This window comes from Micromys minutus (assembly GCF_963924665.1).
Source record: "Micromys minutus genome assembly, chromosome: 2".
In the NCBI taxonomy this organism is placed as follows: domain Eukaryota; kingdom Metazoa; phylum Chordata; class Mammalia; order Rodentia; family Muridae; genus Micromys; species Micromys minutus.
Window position 1 is genome coordinate 63421548 of NC_137971.1, and position 13603 is coordinate 63435150.

Here is a 13603-nt window from a genome sequence, read left to right on the forward strand (position 1 = left end):
GGTTAGTTTAGTTTCAGCTTTTTTTCCCTAAAAGACAGCCTCTGGCAGACTAGAAGGTTCTCGAAGCCCAGGGTGGGACTGGGTGCAAAGGTAAGGACAGGACTTTGTAGCTGAGCCACAGATCTAACAGCCCCTCCATTCTGTCCTCCACCCAAAGTGGGAGCCTTTCAGAGCTCAGGTAGCAGAGAGAAGTCAGTTTGGGTGTTAGGGTAGCCAGAGTGTATGCTGTGTACGTCACATAGGGGCACACAGTGTGGGTGTCTAACACAGTGACACAATGGGGAACACACATGAGAACTGAACGCTTACCTTGAGCTGCTATGAATTTGTTCTTTTCTTTGTAGCCCTAGAAAAGTGAAGTCAGACCTGTGATTATCCAGGACTATCTTTGACTAGGGCCACAGAAGGGGAGGAAATTTTCACCCGAGAAAATGTAGAAAACAGAAAAAGTAACATAAAAACACAAAACAAAAACCTCAACTAAAAAAATCCAGCAGTCTCAGAAATAGCAGTCTCTTTCCTGTGGCCTTTACTACTGTTTTTGTTTTCCTACACACCTACACCTACACACACACACATATACATACACACACACATACACACACACACAAATGACATACCAATTGATGTTTTAAAATGGGTTCATTCGTATAAATCCCATTACTTCTTTATATTTTAAGTAATAAATTTAAAACTTTAAATGATATTTCAAAGATAACAATTCCATGACCCATTGTGGTTTATTCAGTCAAATGCATCTGGTGGGTTCTAGTTTGTCAGCACTGTAAGGATCTGGACGGATCTTACACCCCCAGCATCCACTGTGGTCATTAGCCTCGCTGGATTCTTTCTGACTTCTGGGGCAGATGCAAGTTGAAAAAGCACAATGGTCTCATGCTCTCAGTGTGACCACAAGTTCTCAGGATCAGAGTGTGGACACCTACACATCACAGTGTAGACTCAGCCCCTGAATGCCCAGTGTCGGCCTCATGCTAAGCCAGGGGAAAGGAGATCAGCCAACTTACATCTATGTAGGAAGCGTTAATGTAGTCAGAACAGGGGATTCCATCCACTTGGCTCAAAATCACTCTGCAATGATCATCTGGGGAAAGCAGAAAAAAAATGTGATGTTAGAACAAAGAGTTATAGAAGCCTGGGGACATAACCAGGCCTCCCGTTGAGGTCAGGGTGGGGTGCCTCTGCCTTGCTGAGCCCTGCATGGTCACTTGTCCCTCAGCTAGGGGAGGAAGAGGAGGCCCCATGATCACACATGCAGACAGCATCGAGTGTAGTGATCACGTTCTCACAGTGGGCCCAAACTTAACGACTGCAGGTGCACACAGCAGACCTCAGGATACAGAACTAGGTCTTTGCATTACAGCTTCCAGAGGTCATGTGGGGAAAGGGTTTCAGATTCTGAACTCCAGTATCCATCCTCTACCATTTACCCCAGTGCTAGAAGGAAGCTGGGTTTGCCCATGTTAGACCACTGACTATGGGGGTCTAGCTGGCTCCCTGGGGCACTCTCCAGAGTGGGAAGGAAGCCAGACATGTGTGTGTATGCATATGTGTGGTATTGTATGTTATGTGTTACACACATGTGATCTGTGTTAAGAATGTGTTGTATGGTATATATGTGGATGCTGGGGCATGTAAGTGTGTTGAGAATTAAATGTGCTGTTTGTGTGTGTTTTTGTGCATGATATATATATATATATATATATATATATATATACACATATATATATGTATACACACGTACTTATGTGTGCTAGGTATGTGTTGTATGGTTATATGTGCTGCATGTGTGTGGTGTATACATTTTTGTGGCATTACGTGCTATACATGCATGGTTTGTAATATGCTTGTGTGTTTTGTTTGGTAGGACATGCTGATTGGGACTTTACTGTGTGTGGTGTATGGTACAATGTGTATATGTGGTGTGTGGAGTGATATGTATTATAGCAGATGGCTCATGGTGTGTGTGAGATGGTAAGGTGTGATGTGGAGTGTGGGGTGTGGGGTGTGTGGTGTGTGATGTTGGGTGTTGTGATATACTGCATACCAGGGAGCTGGAGTCAGGGCTGAGCTATAATTGTGACCCATGTTCCTCCATAGGCCTTTGCTCCACAGAAGCTGCTGCTGTATCACAGCATTAACAGATCATGTGAAAGGTGGCTGACACGGAGCAGTAGTAGTCCCAGTACTGAGGCAGAAGGATTCAGAGTTCCTGGCTAGCTTGGGCCCTGGCTGTGGCCCTTTTTTACATAGAAGGCTGTGGGATGAGCTGTTGTGTTATCTCAGACTCCCTGAGTTTCACTGCTGAGCTACATCTGTCTGACTTGGCAGAGGTAGGGGATAGTACACCTCTGGGGACACTTACTAGCCCACACACACTGGCCAGGGTGACACCCATCAATACCCTCCCATCCCGTGGCTCAAGGGTGGAAACTGCTGCGTCATGGCACATGTCACACTGGCTGAAGAGATTTTAGAATGATTTACACCATGGGACAGTTATGGAAACACAGGGCCAAATGGTACCTGTGTGGACTTGGACTTTCACATCTTCCCACAGAGTCCCGAGTCTACATTCTGAAAAGTCACACTTTGCTGTCAAAACATTACTTTCTAAAATTACTAGCAGTGACATCCTTCCAGCAAAGGGCCACCAAGATGCTGGTCACAGAGAGTCCTTACAGGCATCCAAGCCTTTTGGACACAGAATGCCCAAATCTCTGAGAATCCCAAACTAAGGCCAAGATCAGCTCAGGGGTATCTTTGAACCTATCACAAGTCTTCCCTGGCTTGGGATATACTAGGAGAAGGAGGGGGCACCTGGAACTGTGGGCATTGGGTCCTTCCATCCCACCCTGCTGATCCAAATCTGGCTCCATGACATTCAGTGCACTATTGCTCCAGCAGGACCAACAAATATATAGCCAGGCATGTCTCTCCATAACTGGAAGCCACTATCAATCCTTGATAGTCATGTTGTTTCCATGCTGTAGAAAACCCAAACAACTAACAGCCCACTACCCCTGTGAAGCACACCACACACCCACAGTCCTGGAGAGTTGTCAACATCCCAGGTTAGGTGTTACTCCTGGGTAGGAAGGGATGAGGTTAGCCCTCACCCTGGGGCAGGAGCAGGGGAACTTATGGGGGACATTGAGCAGGACTGTTTAGAATGCTGCCACACTTTCACATGGGGAGAGGGCAGGCTGACTTTCTTCTGTAATCCATCCCAGCCTTGTGAACAGCGGGGAAGATTTTGGAAGGTGCCCAGGCTGTGCCAGAGTGATTTCTTGGTGAGCTTAGCACCCCACCTGTGCCTGTTGCTAAAGCTTAGCCATGAATTCTGTTCCTAAGTTCTCACCAGGAACTAGCATTTCTCTCTCTGTCTCTTTGTCTCTCTTTCTGCGTCTGTCTCTTTTTTCCCCCTTTCCCGGTCCATTCACTTCCCCTCCCCCGTTGACACGGGGTCTTGCTTTCCACGTAGTCCAGGCTGACATCTATCTGGAGAGCCTCCTGCCTCAGCAGGGAGGCTGCTAGGATTACAGCATTGAATTGCTACCTCTTTCTCAGAAATAGTCTCGGTTAAGACTTTGGGTATTAGCTTTAGGGGATGGTAGGTTTAATGATGAAGAGAGAAGTTAGGCAAGATGCCCAGAATGTCTTTGGCCCTAAGGTGGTCCTAAACACATGAGGGCCAAGCCAATGCATAAATTAAACTCATCAAGGAAGGTGAAGTATTAAATTAGAAGTCAAAATAGATCTTTGAGAATCACAATTATCCATTGACATGAACGTCTCTGAAGAGCCAGACACCTTCTTGCTCTTTGAGCTATTGAGGCACAGCAGTAGCTTCCTTGGATCTCCACAACCCACTCATCAGTAAAGCTACTGTGTCCAGAGTCTAAACTTGGCACAAGCAACCCTCACAGCCAGGTCCTCCTCCCTTGGCTCTGACAAACAAAACCCTATTAGTTAATTATGCTAGGTTTTGTTGTATTCTAGAATCATGGTTGGCTTCACAGGAAGAAAAAAAGTCACTTATAAACCTTATACATGAATGGCAGGAAAGAGCTACTTCCAGAAATTTCTAGAAATCTAGGATTATACATTGAACAGGTCACAGCTCCATGTACCCACTGAAGTTGACTGAGACCTGATTCCTGACTCCACCAGGCATTTCTTAAGAGCAAAGATCTCTGGGACCAGTAGAGGACTCTGTTCAGGAGTCAAGGCCAAGCTTAGTGGAGCTGTCTGAGGCTGCTCTTCTGTAGGCCTGAAGGGTGACACTGTGGTTGGGAGGATGGGACAGCCATGGGCTTGTCAGGGTTTCATAACCCTCCTGCACCAGCTTTTGCAAAGTCGGCTGGTAACACGCAGGGTTTGTCCTGGCGGTGAGACAGGAACCTCAGGCTTAGACTCAGCCAGCAACAGCAGGTCACAAGATGCCCAGACCACAGCAGCCTTCACCCTAACTCTGACACTTCCTTGGCAACCACACTCCCCAGCTCATGGTTGCTGTTTCCTACTGAAGTTAGAATTGGGTTTGTTTAGCACCTCAAGGGTGCCAAACCCATGTGGGCTTCTTAGTCTACCATCTTGGTCTTTGATTATGGACCATAAACCTCACTGAGGATTTGTTCCTGGTTCAGTCAAACACTGACTGTGAAGGAAAAGTGTTGCTCAAGGCCACCAACAGGCCTAGACTGGTACTCAGGACTGAATCTGGCAGGAGAGGCCTTGCCTGCTGGTGCCTAAGTCTGTGAGAAACGTTCCTGCCCAGCTTTCTTCCTGTATGCTTGGCAACCAGAGTGGCCAGCGGCAGCAAATACACCCACACCCTGTGCGGGGAAGGGGTACTCAGGCAGTGTGGCTCTGGATTCCCGGGGATATGCACTGAGCCGTCACAACACAATCAATCACCAGCGAGCTGCAAAGCAGTGCCAAGTGTAACCAGCATTCGTGCAAAAACAATGAACAACAATAATTTACAACAGCAAGTCTTACTGGGCAGAATGTTGGGGTATCTGTTTTTGTCTCTGTTTTCTTCTTTATTCGCTAGTTCAAACGTTCCTTGCACGTGTCCAGATGGCAATGACTGGAAAGAAACAGAGAGTTGATTGAACACTAATGAATCTAAATCAGGTTCCCATTAGCTTCCCTCCCAAGCCCAGGAATTAAAACCACCATCTTTCCACCCTTCACGTCTCTCTTCCGGTCCCACACTAGACACTGGGAAGACAATGGATATTACACAGAGATGAGCTTCCTTCGGGTTCTTCTGTCTAGATCGTAAACTTTGTTGGGTCAGGAACTCACTCACAACACAGGCAGGGACTCCTTGGGTACAGGTGAACTGATCTCAGAGGAGTTCTGATGCATGAGACAGAGAGCAGAGGCTACCAAAAAGAAAGTGCTGAGACCTCTGGACTGAGCTTCAGGAGAGGAGCAGGGTTCTGGAGAGTGACTGCAGACATAGCCTTCACCATACCCAGATTCAGCTGTCTCTGTGGATTAGGTCAGGTCAGCAGGGTCAGGCCCAGAAGCTCTCTAGAAATGCTGATTCTCCTAGTCTCCAAGGACCACTAGAAGTTTGGGACTCTTTGTGGCTTACAATGTACCCTGTTAATGACCACTGTGACCCAACCTAGGAGTATCAGTGTGAAACAGAAGGCTCACTTTGCCATGATGCTAAAACTGAGAACCATCATATCTGAGAGTAAAGTAGACATGTGGGTTTCTACTTCCTTCTACTATGGAAGCCACCTGCCTCTGATTTTTGGGTGCCTCCAGCTGTTTGCTCACTTCTGGGCTCTTCTTTGTGTTCAAATGAACCAGGGTAAAGAGAACCTTGAACTTCAAATCATGCCCTTCAACATTAAACAAGCCTTTGGTTGGACCAAGGACAACTGGGCTCCAAGAAAGAAGTGTTTGCCAAGCACAGATGGAATACGTAGCTTACCTGCCTTTCCTAACACCTAGGCTACGATCAGATGACATGGGACCAGACCAAATGAACAGTGTTAGGAATGTGCTCAGCATCACTTGACTGAAAAAAATAAACCTTGGTAGTATAGCCTGAAAGGACCTTCTTGCTCAAGCATGGGGAAACACGAGGGACTTCTTCTCCATGTCTTACTTTTGGGTACTGGGAGTTGGGGGTCTGGCTTCATAGAGCAGCCTCAGATGACATCCATGATGTCCTGAGATTGTTCTCATTTGATGTCTGAACACTGACCAACCTCTAGCAGGCAGGAGCTTTAGTGGTCAGCTCAGTTCCCACAGTGGAGACCATCAGGACGCTCTCCTCTGTTCTGGGTCCACCACATCTCGTAGCCACAGGCAGACACTCTGCCTGGGCCAATGTGGAAGGACCAATCAGAGGTCATGCCAGCAATGCCAATGAAGGGTTCTCAACTTTGTCCCCAGCTATGAACACCTAGGTTCCTTGAGCTCAGACTCACTACCAGAGCTGGCTTGGCAGTACCGCTTGGCACTAAGTGGACACTGAATTTGTGGTGACAGCTTTAACCCAGAACACAAAACTCAGGCATGTTAATGGAGCAGTGGCCCATGAAACTATGCATCTGGCAAACTTCACAGAATGAACAGGTCCTGGGGGCTCAGTGACAACCCTGCCAATGGCAATTATTAATTGTAACACCTGAACCGCTTCCCTGTAGAGGGCCCACGACAAAAGAACTCTGTCCGTGGGAGAGAAAGGGTGCACGGGGACACTCCAGTGTGTATGTAATATTTCTGCATACTTGGAACTGCTCTAAAAATAAAGTTTATTAAAAACAACAAACTGGATAAAACAAAAGAAGTGGTAATGTGATGGTCACCGGAGCCTGAGTACAAAGAGGAATTGGGCTCTGGCCACCCACCCCTTCCACAGCTGTGTGCCTCCGAGATGTGGGCCATAGAGATGAGGTGGCACACCCTGCCTCCCCTGCCTCCTGGAGGAGGGGACTAAGGAAGGTGGGCCGAGTTCTCTGTGTCCCCCATGAATAACCCCAGATCCAAGCAAGCTGAAAAGTTCCCTGCACAGGTTAGGCCCCACTGATTAGTTTTCCTGCTGTCAGGCTACCCAGCCCCTCAGGTTTCTCAGCTGCTTGGTAGCCCCAAAGAAGTAAGCATGCCTGGGGATGGTTAGCCTGCACTGACTTTTGGTGTACACTCTAGGAGGTCTAGTTTGTTCTTTCAAGACAAGACCCAGAGGATGACTCCGGTTTGTGTGTTGTTCTGGGACACACCAACAACTCCCTCTGTAGGTGTTGTATTGTCATAGGGAAGGTCCCAGGCTGGTGGCTTGACACAGCTTGCTGGGACAGGGCTGGGGAAGACATGCACCAGAGAGGGGTTTTCACTGCACAGGGGTCTCTGTTTCTGGGACTGAAGTCAGGAACTGGAAACAAGATAGAGATCTTTTCAGGAGGAGCTAGCAGATAGCATATATCCACATGTTACCTGTTACTGGTTTAAGTGTTATCAAAGCCCCATAGGGCAGGGAAAATTCCCACTACACAGATGAAGAAACTGAGGCAGAGGTTAAGGGAATGGCCCAAGTCTTCCAGGCCAGGGTAGTACACAGACAAACTGGTTCCAACATTCATCCTACTCTCCTGATGATCTTAATTAAACCAACCCCCTTTTTAATCCTCAAGTTCATGGTCACCTAAACCTGGCTTGACAGTACAGGAATAGCCAAATACACACTGAGAATTCTCCAGATCCCTTTTAGGAGAGGGTGTCAGACCAGAGAAAGGAGGGTAGGAAACTTACATGTGCTCTCTGAGAACTGGCCTGGCTGATTTGGAGGGGGGGGGGGATGTAGTAGGAAGAATGTGGCCACTGATTGGCTCAGCTCTTCACTGGAGGGAGGGGCCAGGCTGCATGCATTCTTACCCCACACTGTATCTCTACAGGCAGCAGGGCTCTGCACCACTGAGGGCCATGTAGAGGCAGACAGAGAGGGACAGGAGAGGGAATCATTTGTTTTGAGGATAAAATTTGCAGGGACTCCAGAAAAAAAAAAGCCTCTGAGGCACCATCTTTTCTATCATATGTTTTCTTGTTTAAAATTTTAGATGACATTTATTTGCTTGTGTTCACATGTGCACACACTGCGCGCGCGCGCGCGCGCACACACACACACACACACACACACACACACACACCATGCAGTTAATGCAGCGTTCAGAGGCTGATTTTCAACAAACAGCCTTGCCTTTTCATTATGTGGATTTCAGCGACTGAACTCAGGTTGTTGGGCTTGGCGACAAGCACCTTTACCTGCTGAGCCATCAGCCGCCACATCCTTTCTAAAATGCTGAGTGTTTAGAATTCATAATGGTGAAAAACATCCAACTGTTCAATAGTGGTAGAAGCTATAACTGCTCCGTACAACCCACGATAAAGCCCCAGGCATCAGGGAGGCACACAAACATGGTTGTCGCCTGACAGAGGCTAAGCTGATCCGTTTCCTTCACATCGCTTGCCTTTGTTCTGGTGTTTTCAGTAAGTTATCAAATCAGGGCCTGTCTTGCCCCTTGTGCTTTCTCCTGTCCTCTTGAATTCTGTACCAGCCTCATTCTGCTCGTGACTGACTCCAAGACCCTCCAATAGTAGTCTGGTCACGGGCACCCCACATAGGACAGCAGAACTGGAAGGGGAAGTGGGAGACGCAGGGAGGGACAAGCGTCTACTGGCAATGTGAGAAACAGCTATTTTTAAAAATGGAGAATTAACTTCTGGTGTTAAGTTGTAAGTCTGCAAAACAACAGTGCTTGATGCTGTCTTTCAGTATGACCTAATTTAGAAAAAGAAAAAAAAAAAAAAGAGGAAAACACATTTGGCAACAGTAAAAAGGGAAGCAAGCTAAAGAGGAAGGTGTAATGCTGAAAAGCGAATCTGTTGTGGCAGAGCCCACCATGGCCTTCCCATGTGCTCTCAGGCATCTTTGCATGAAGGGCCAGTCAGCACCGTCAGCGCTCGCGCTCTCTCTCTCTCTCTCTCTCTCTCTCTCTCTCTCTCTCTCTCTCTCAACAACCACATGGCACTATTTAAAAAGTTCATCATCGGGGAGGCTCACATCTGGGCTGTTGTACAGCCTCCATCCCCAGTTTGGTGGGATTGGAAGTGACCTAGAGTACAACAGCTGTCATGCCAGAGCCAGGCCAAGGCAGCCATCCAGCGACACCCACTCTTCTTGCTCAGGCCCAACATTCAGCTCCCAGCTCTGCACACAGGGTGAAGACTTGAACAAATCCTCATCAGAACACAAACGGTATGGGGCTCTGGGTCCAAACTAGCACTTCATGCCTACCCATCTGACACACATTAAACAGTCAGCAGCTTCGGGGTTGGAAAGATGGCTGAGAGATTAAGAGCTCTTTCGGTTCCTGGAGAAGGACCTGGGTTTGGTTCTCAGAGCCCACTTTGTGTTTTACAACTGCCCATAACTGCAGTTCTAGGGGATCTGATGGTCTCTTCTGGCACTGCACACATATGGTGCACGTGCATATACGGAACACTCACACGTACGCATAAAATAAAAAAATTAAAATAAAGGAAATGAGAAACTCTAAGCGTTGGGTGACCAATCTGTAGCATGTCTTGAGTTGAGTACTCTCTGTGACTACAGAGGCTGTCAGTGGGCAGAGGTATGACTCCGTGAGCCACTGCTCCTTAGCGGGTGTGGGCGTGATTCATCCCACGCAGCAGAGACTCACATGAATTACTGTCCTCTGTCGACAGTCTGTGAGACAGACCACTGAACTATGCCGTGATGGTCACTCAGGGACCGGTGCTGACCTGATTAGAAGCTGGACCTCTTGGGGACCATGACAAGATGCTTTGTGGGAGGTTCTCTGTAGCCGTCAGCATAAAGTTGCTGCCTGTGCTACGCACCACATGATAGAATAGTGTTTGCCACAGCTGTTGTCCAAGAATTGTACCCAATAATGGAGCTGGCAGCAAGCTCCAGGAGCATCAGGCTCAACCATTTCGCTTCATAAGGAACAAGGAGCACCAGTGAGGAGCACCACACCAGGGATCAAGCTCTCTGGATCCCACTTTTGAGCAGCATCCCAAGTTACACAAGGTCCCCAAATAAGTCCCTGGAACTACTGGCTCTGACTGTCCCACAGTTCCTTGAGAGGGCTGAGACCTGGGACACTCACATTGAACTCCTCGCGGAACCGCTTGCAGTCATCTGCAGATCTCACCCGGATCTCCTCCTCCAGGTGCTCCACGGGGATGGGGAAGTACTTCTTGGGACCCGATGGAGATCTGCTCAGCAGCATGACTCTCTGCTGCTCTGTAGGGCCAGGAGCAACAGAGAAGCTGCTTAGTTCCATTGCCCAAGGCTGACTCATCCCTCAGATGGTCCGACGGCATTCCTGATGGATCCGTACAGTGGGAGGGGACCAGTCCTCTCAAATCGTTCACCCTGGGGCTAACCCAGCCCTGAGCAACTGAATCAAACATCTGCTTCCCCACACACCCTATTTTCAGCAAGTGATGGCAGCGTTCCTGTCCATCGCAGACACTGGATTCTTGATCTTGCTTTCGAGCTCACCCACCACTCAGCCTTCCCTCTAGCCCGTGTTCCCTCCACAGCAGCTTTAAGCTGCAACCAGGTGCAGAGAAAAGTAATCACAGAGCTCTGGGAATAAGCCCAGAACAGATGGGGGTCTGCCAGGGTCTCTGTCTTGCTGCCTCCCCTTCTTGGCAACACATAGACCAGCTTCCTTAAATCTCCTTCATTACAATGCAGAGAAACAAACCATCTTCGAGGCAGGGGAGGGGTGGCCACTACAAAGGATAGGTGGGCTGTGGGGTGAGGGGCTTTAACTAACTACCCCTGAAAGCTCCAAATGCAGTGTGAACAGTGTCAGGGATTGACGTTTCTCTTCACAGAGAGGGAGCTGGCTCAATCAGGTCCGTAGAATAAGTCAGCTGTCACCTTTGCAAAAGGCCCTGTCCTATCTGCAGAGCTCACGGAGACTTTGCTCCAAGACAGCCTTCAGCTGCAGTCAGGTGAGCCGGGAGAAGCCTATGGGTTTCTCGCCCCTCCTAGCCACACTCTTCTCTCTGAACTGGCTCCTGGGATGTGCAGAGAGGTGAGAAGGGCAGGATGCAGAATGGGGATGCACTGGAGACATATGATGGTCCCCAAGCCCTGCAATGCCACAGGTCAGCCGAGTCCTCTCTTGCTCATCCCCACCCCATCTGTGGGGTTGTGTTAGTTCCGTTACTACCTCGGGGGGAGTTCTAAAGTGTCGCTTGAGTTCTGACGGCATGCATGTTACCTCGAGCCAGGCAAAGCTCTGTAGAAAGTTATAACAGAAAGCTGGGGCCACTGCTGTGAACCAGTGTTGTGTTTTGAATCGTCACTAAAACCCAGGGACTTTGCATATATGCTGGACAAGTGCTGTGCCCCTGAGCTGCATGCATCCCCAGGTCCCTTGGTCATCTGAAGCAAGACCTTGCTACTTAGCTCAGTCTAGCCTTGAACCTTTGATGCTTCTGCCTCAGCAAGTGTCTTCAAATACTGAGATTACAAGCTCGTGCCATCCCCACCCAGCTAGAACCTGCATGTTTAAAACCTCCTCTTTGTCTGGTCATCAAAACACAGAGAAAAAAAAAACCCAAGCTTTTATAAGCAGAATTTACAAGTTAGAGCACAGCTGGAATCTCAGTTAGGCATGTCCCCTAACTGACGCTCTTTCTTAAGAGTGAACAGCTTTGGCAGAGAAGTCAGTGTCCCTTTCCAGCTTGATACTCAGCCGTCAACTGGACACCTCACATCATGAGTTAGAGCCTTATCACAGGATGATTTCAAATGCCTCAATGAGAACTGTTACTTGGCAAAGCCTTGCTAAAATGACAGGATATGAACCGTCTCTTAAAAAAAAAAAAAAAAAACCACAAACTAAAATGTCTCAGACATCCGCTCTCCTTGCAGGGAAGACAACCTCTGACGCTAAGTTCCGAAATAGAGAAATTCTGTTTTACTAGCAAGCAGCAGTATGAGCCCAGGAGGAGCTGGAGAGAGAGAGAGAGGTAGGCTTGAGTGACAGCCCAATCAATGCCTGTCCCCTGTACCGAGACCCAGTGTACAATACCTTGTTCTTCTAGGATCCCGTTAGGCATCTTCTTGTCGTTGCTGCTGACCACGGCCTTCCTCTGCTTCCTGAACCTTAGAGGCACAAGATGAGTTAGGTCTCAGCACGGCGGAAATCCCCAAACCCCTGAGTGTGGTGATACCCACCAAGTGAGCCGGGAAAAGTTCTTCCTGGTGTTCATGGCGGAGCTGTGTGCAGCTCGGGCCTGGCCAGCAGTATCTGAACTGGTTGAGCCCACACCCCCTGCCTCTAGCACACTCATTTCCTCATAGGAGCTGGTTAGAGCACGTCAGTGCCTGGGGACACTCCTACCTGAAGAAGTAGGCTGCAAGGAGGAACAGGAGGAGGAGCAGAGGCAGCAGCAGCCAGGTGAGCAGCGGCTGGGACGCACCGGGGTCTGGAGGGCCTGTGGGTGGAAGGATGGTAGAGACCCTATCAGGATTCTGGGGAGGTGTAAGGACTTCCACAGCACACCCCATGTTATAGTTTGTAAATTATCTCCCATCAGTTCTTTCCTGGGGACAGAGGAACATAACTTGTTCAAGAACCCTGATGAAAAATGACCGCCTCGTACCTCAACGTACCCTGCTAGTCAGCTATTTCTCTAAGTACCCCTGGCCTAGTCTGTCTCTTCAATGGGGAGGTGGAGGAAGGTAGCTCCCCCTCAGGGGACAGTTGTGTCCCAGCCCAGGTAAAGCAGGAGCACCAGGTATAAGGGAATAGCCTGGTTCCAAGGTTTGGTACGGTTATTGAGAAACAGGTACACTGTGGTCTGGCCTTTCAAAGCAGTGAATTCCTTGTCATAGAGACGGCCAGCTTCCTGGAACCAACCTCCTAACCTTGTTTATCCATTCTTCACACCTCCCAAGTCCACCTTCCTCAGAGAGACACATGTTCCTGCCCTTGCACCTTGGCTTTGGTGACCTTGTGGTCATCAGCAGACCCATTCTCTCAACCTATTAGGGTGCTCTCTTATCTCCACAAAGCTCCCACCCAAAGGGCTCCATCAACAGCCTGTTACTTCATTTAACCAGTGTGACTCCTGTCATGAACTGGTCCAGAGAAGCTATGTTCTGCATTTGGTAAGCACATGCTACCAGGGGTGAGCAGGTCCCCCATGGGAAGCTCTGGAGGTCAGTAGCTAGACTGCCATCCTCTTGAGTTCCAGAAGTGCCAAACAGTGTTCCCAAGCTGAATGTGTGTTTCCGGGTTCATGTCCTTCCTTCCATGTGCCACCCTGGTCCATCAAGACTCAGGGCTCCAGGAAGGAGTTTGAAGTGTCATTGTTTTTCCAGCCCTGTGCATGTGATCTAGAGGCTATGACCCATGTATGCCATTTGTGGCTCTGGCCCAGAGGAGCTGATTTCCATCATGTACATATATGTCAGATATGTATGTATGTATGTATATATATATATGTCTCTCCCTCAGGGCGATACTCCAAACCTGCCCTCTGC

At 48.7% G+C, this 13603-nt stretch overlaps 1 protein-coding gene across 1 annotated transcript in view; it reads right to left on the reverse strand.

Moving 5' to 3' along the window:
* Positions 1-13603, reverse strand: part of PTPRE (protein tyrosine phosphatase receptor type E) — an 81333-nt gene that overhangs the window by 21146 nt on the left and 46584 nt on the right. The window contains exons 3-8 of the mRNA XM_080912745.1: positions 12459-12552; positions 12147-12220; positions 10200-10336; positions 5023-5113; positions 1026-1102; positions 310-346 (exon numbers count right to left, since the gene is read on the reverse strand). Of these exons, the coding sequence (XP_080768871.1) occupies positions 310-346; positions 1026-1102; positions 5023-5113; positions 10200-10336; positions 12147-12220; positions 12459-12552 (510 nt within the window). The remainder of the gene's footprint in view (positions 1-309; positions 347-1025; positions 1103-5022; positions 5114-10199; positions 10337-12146; positions 12221-12458; positions 12553-13603) is intronic.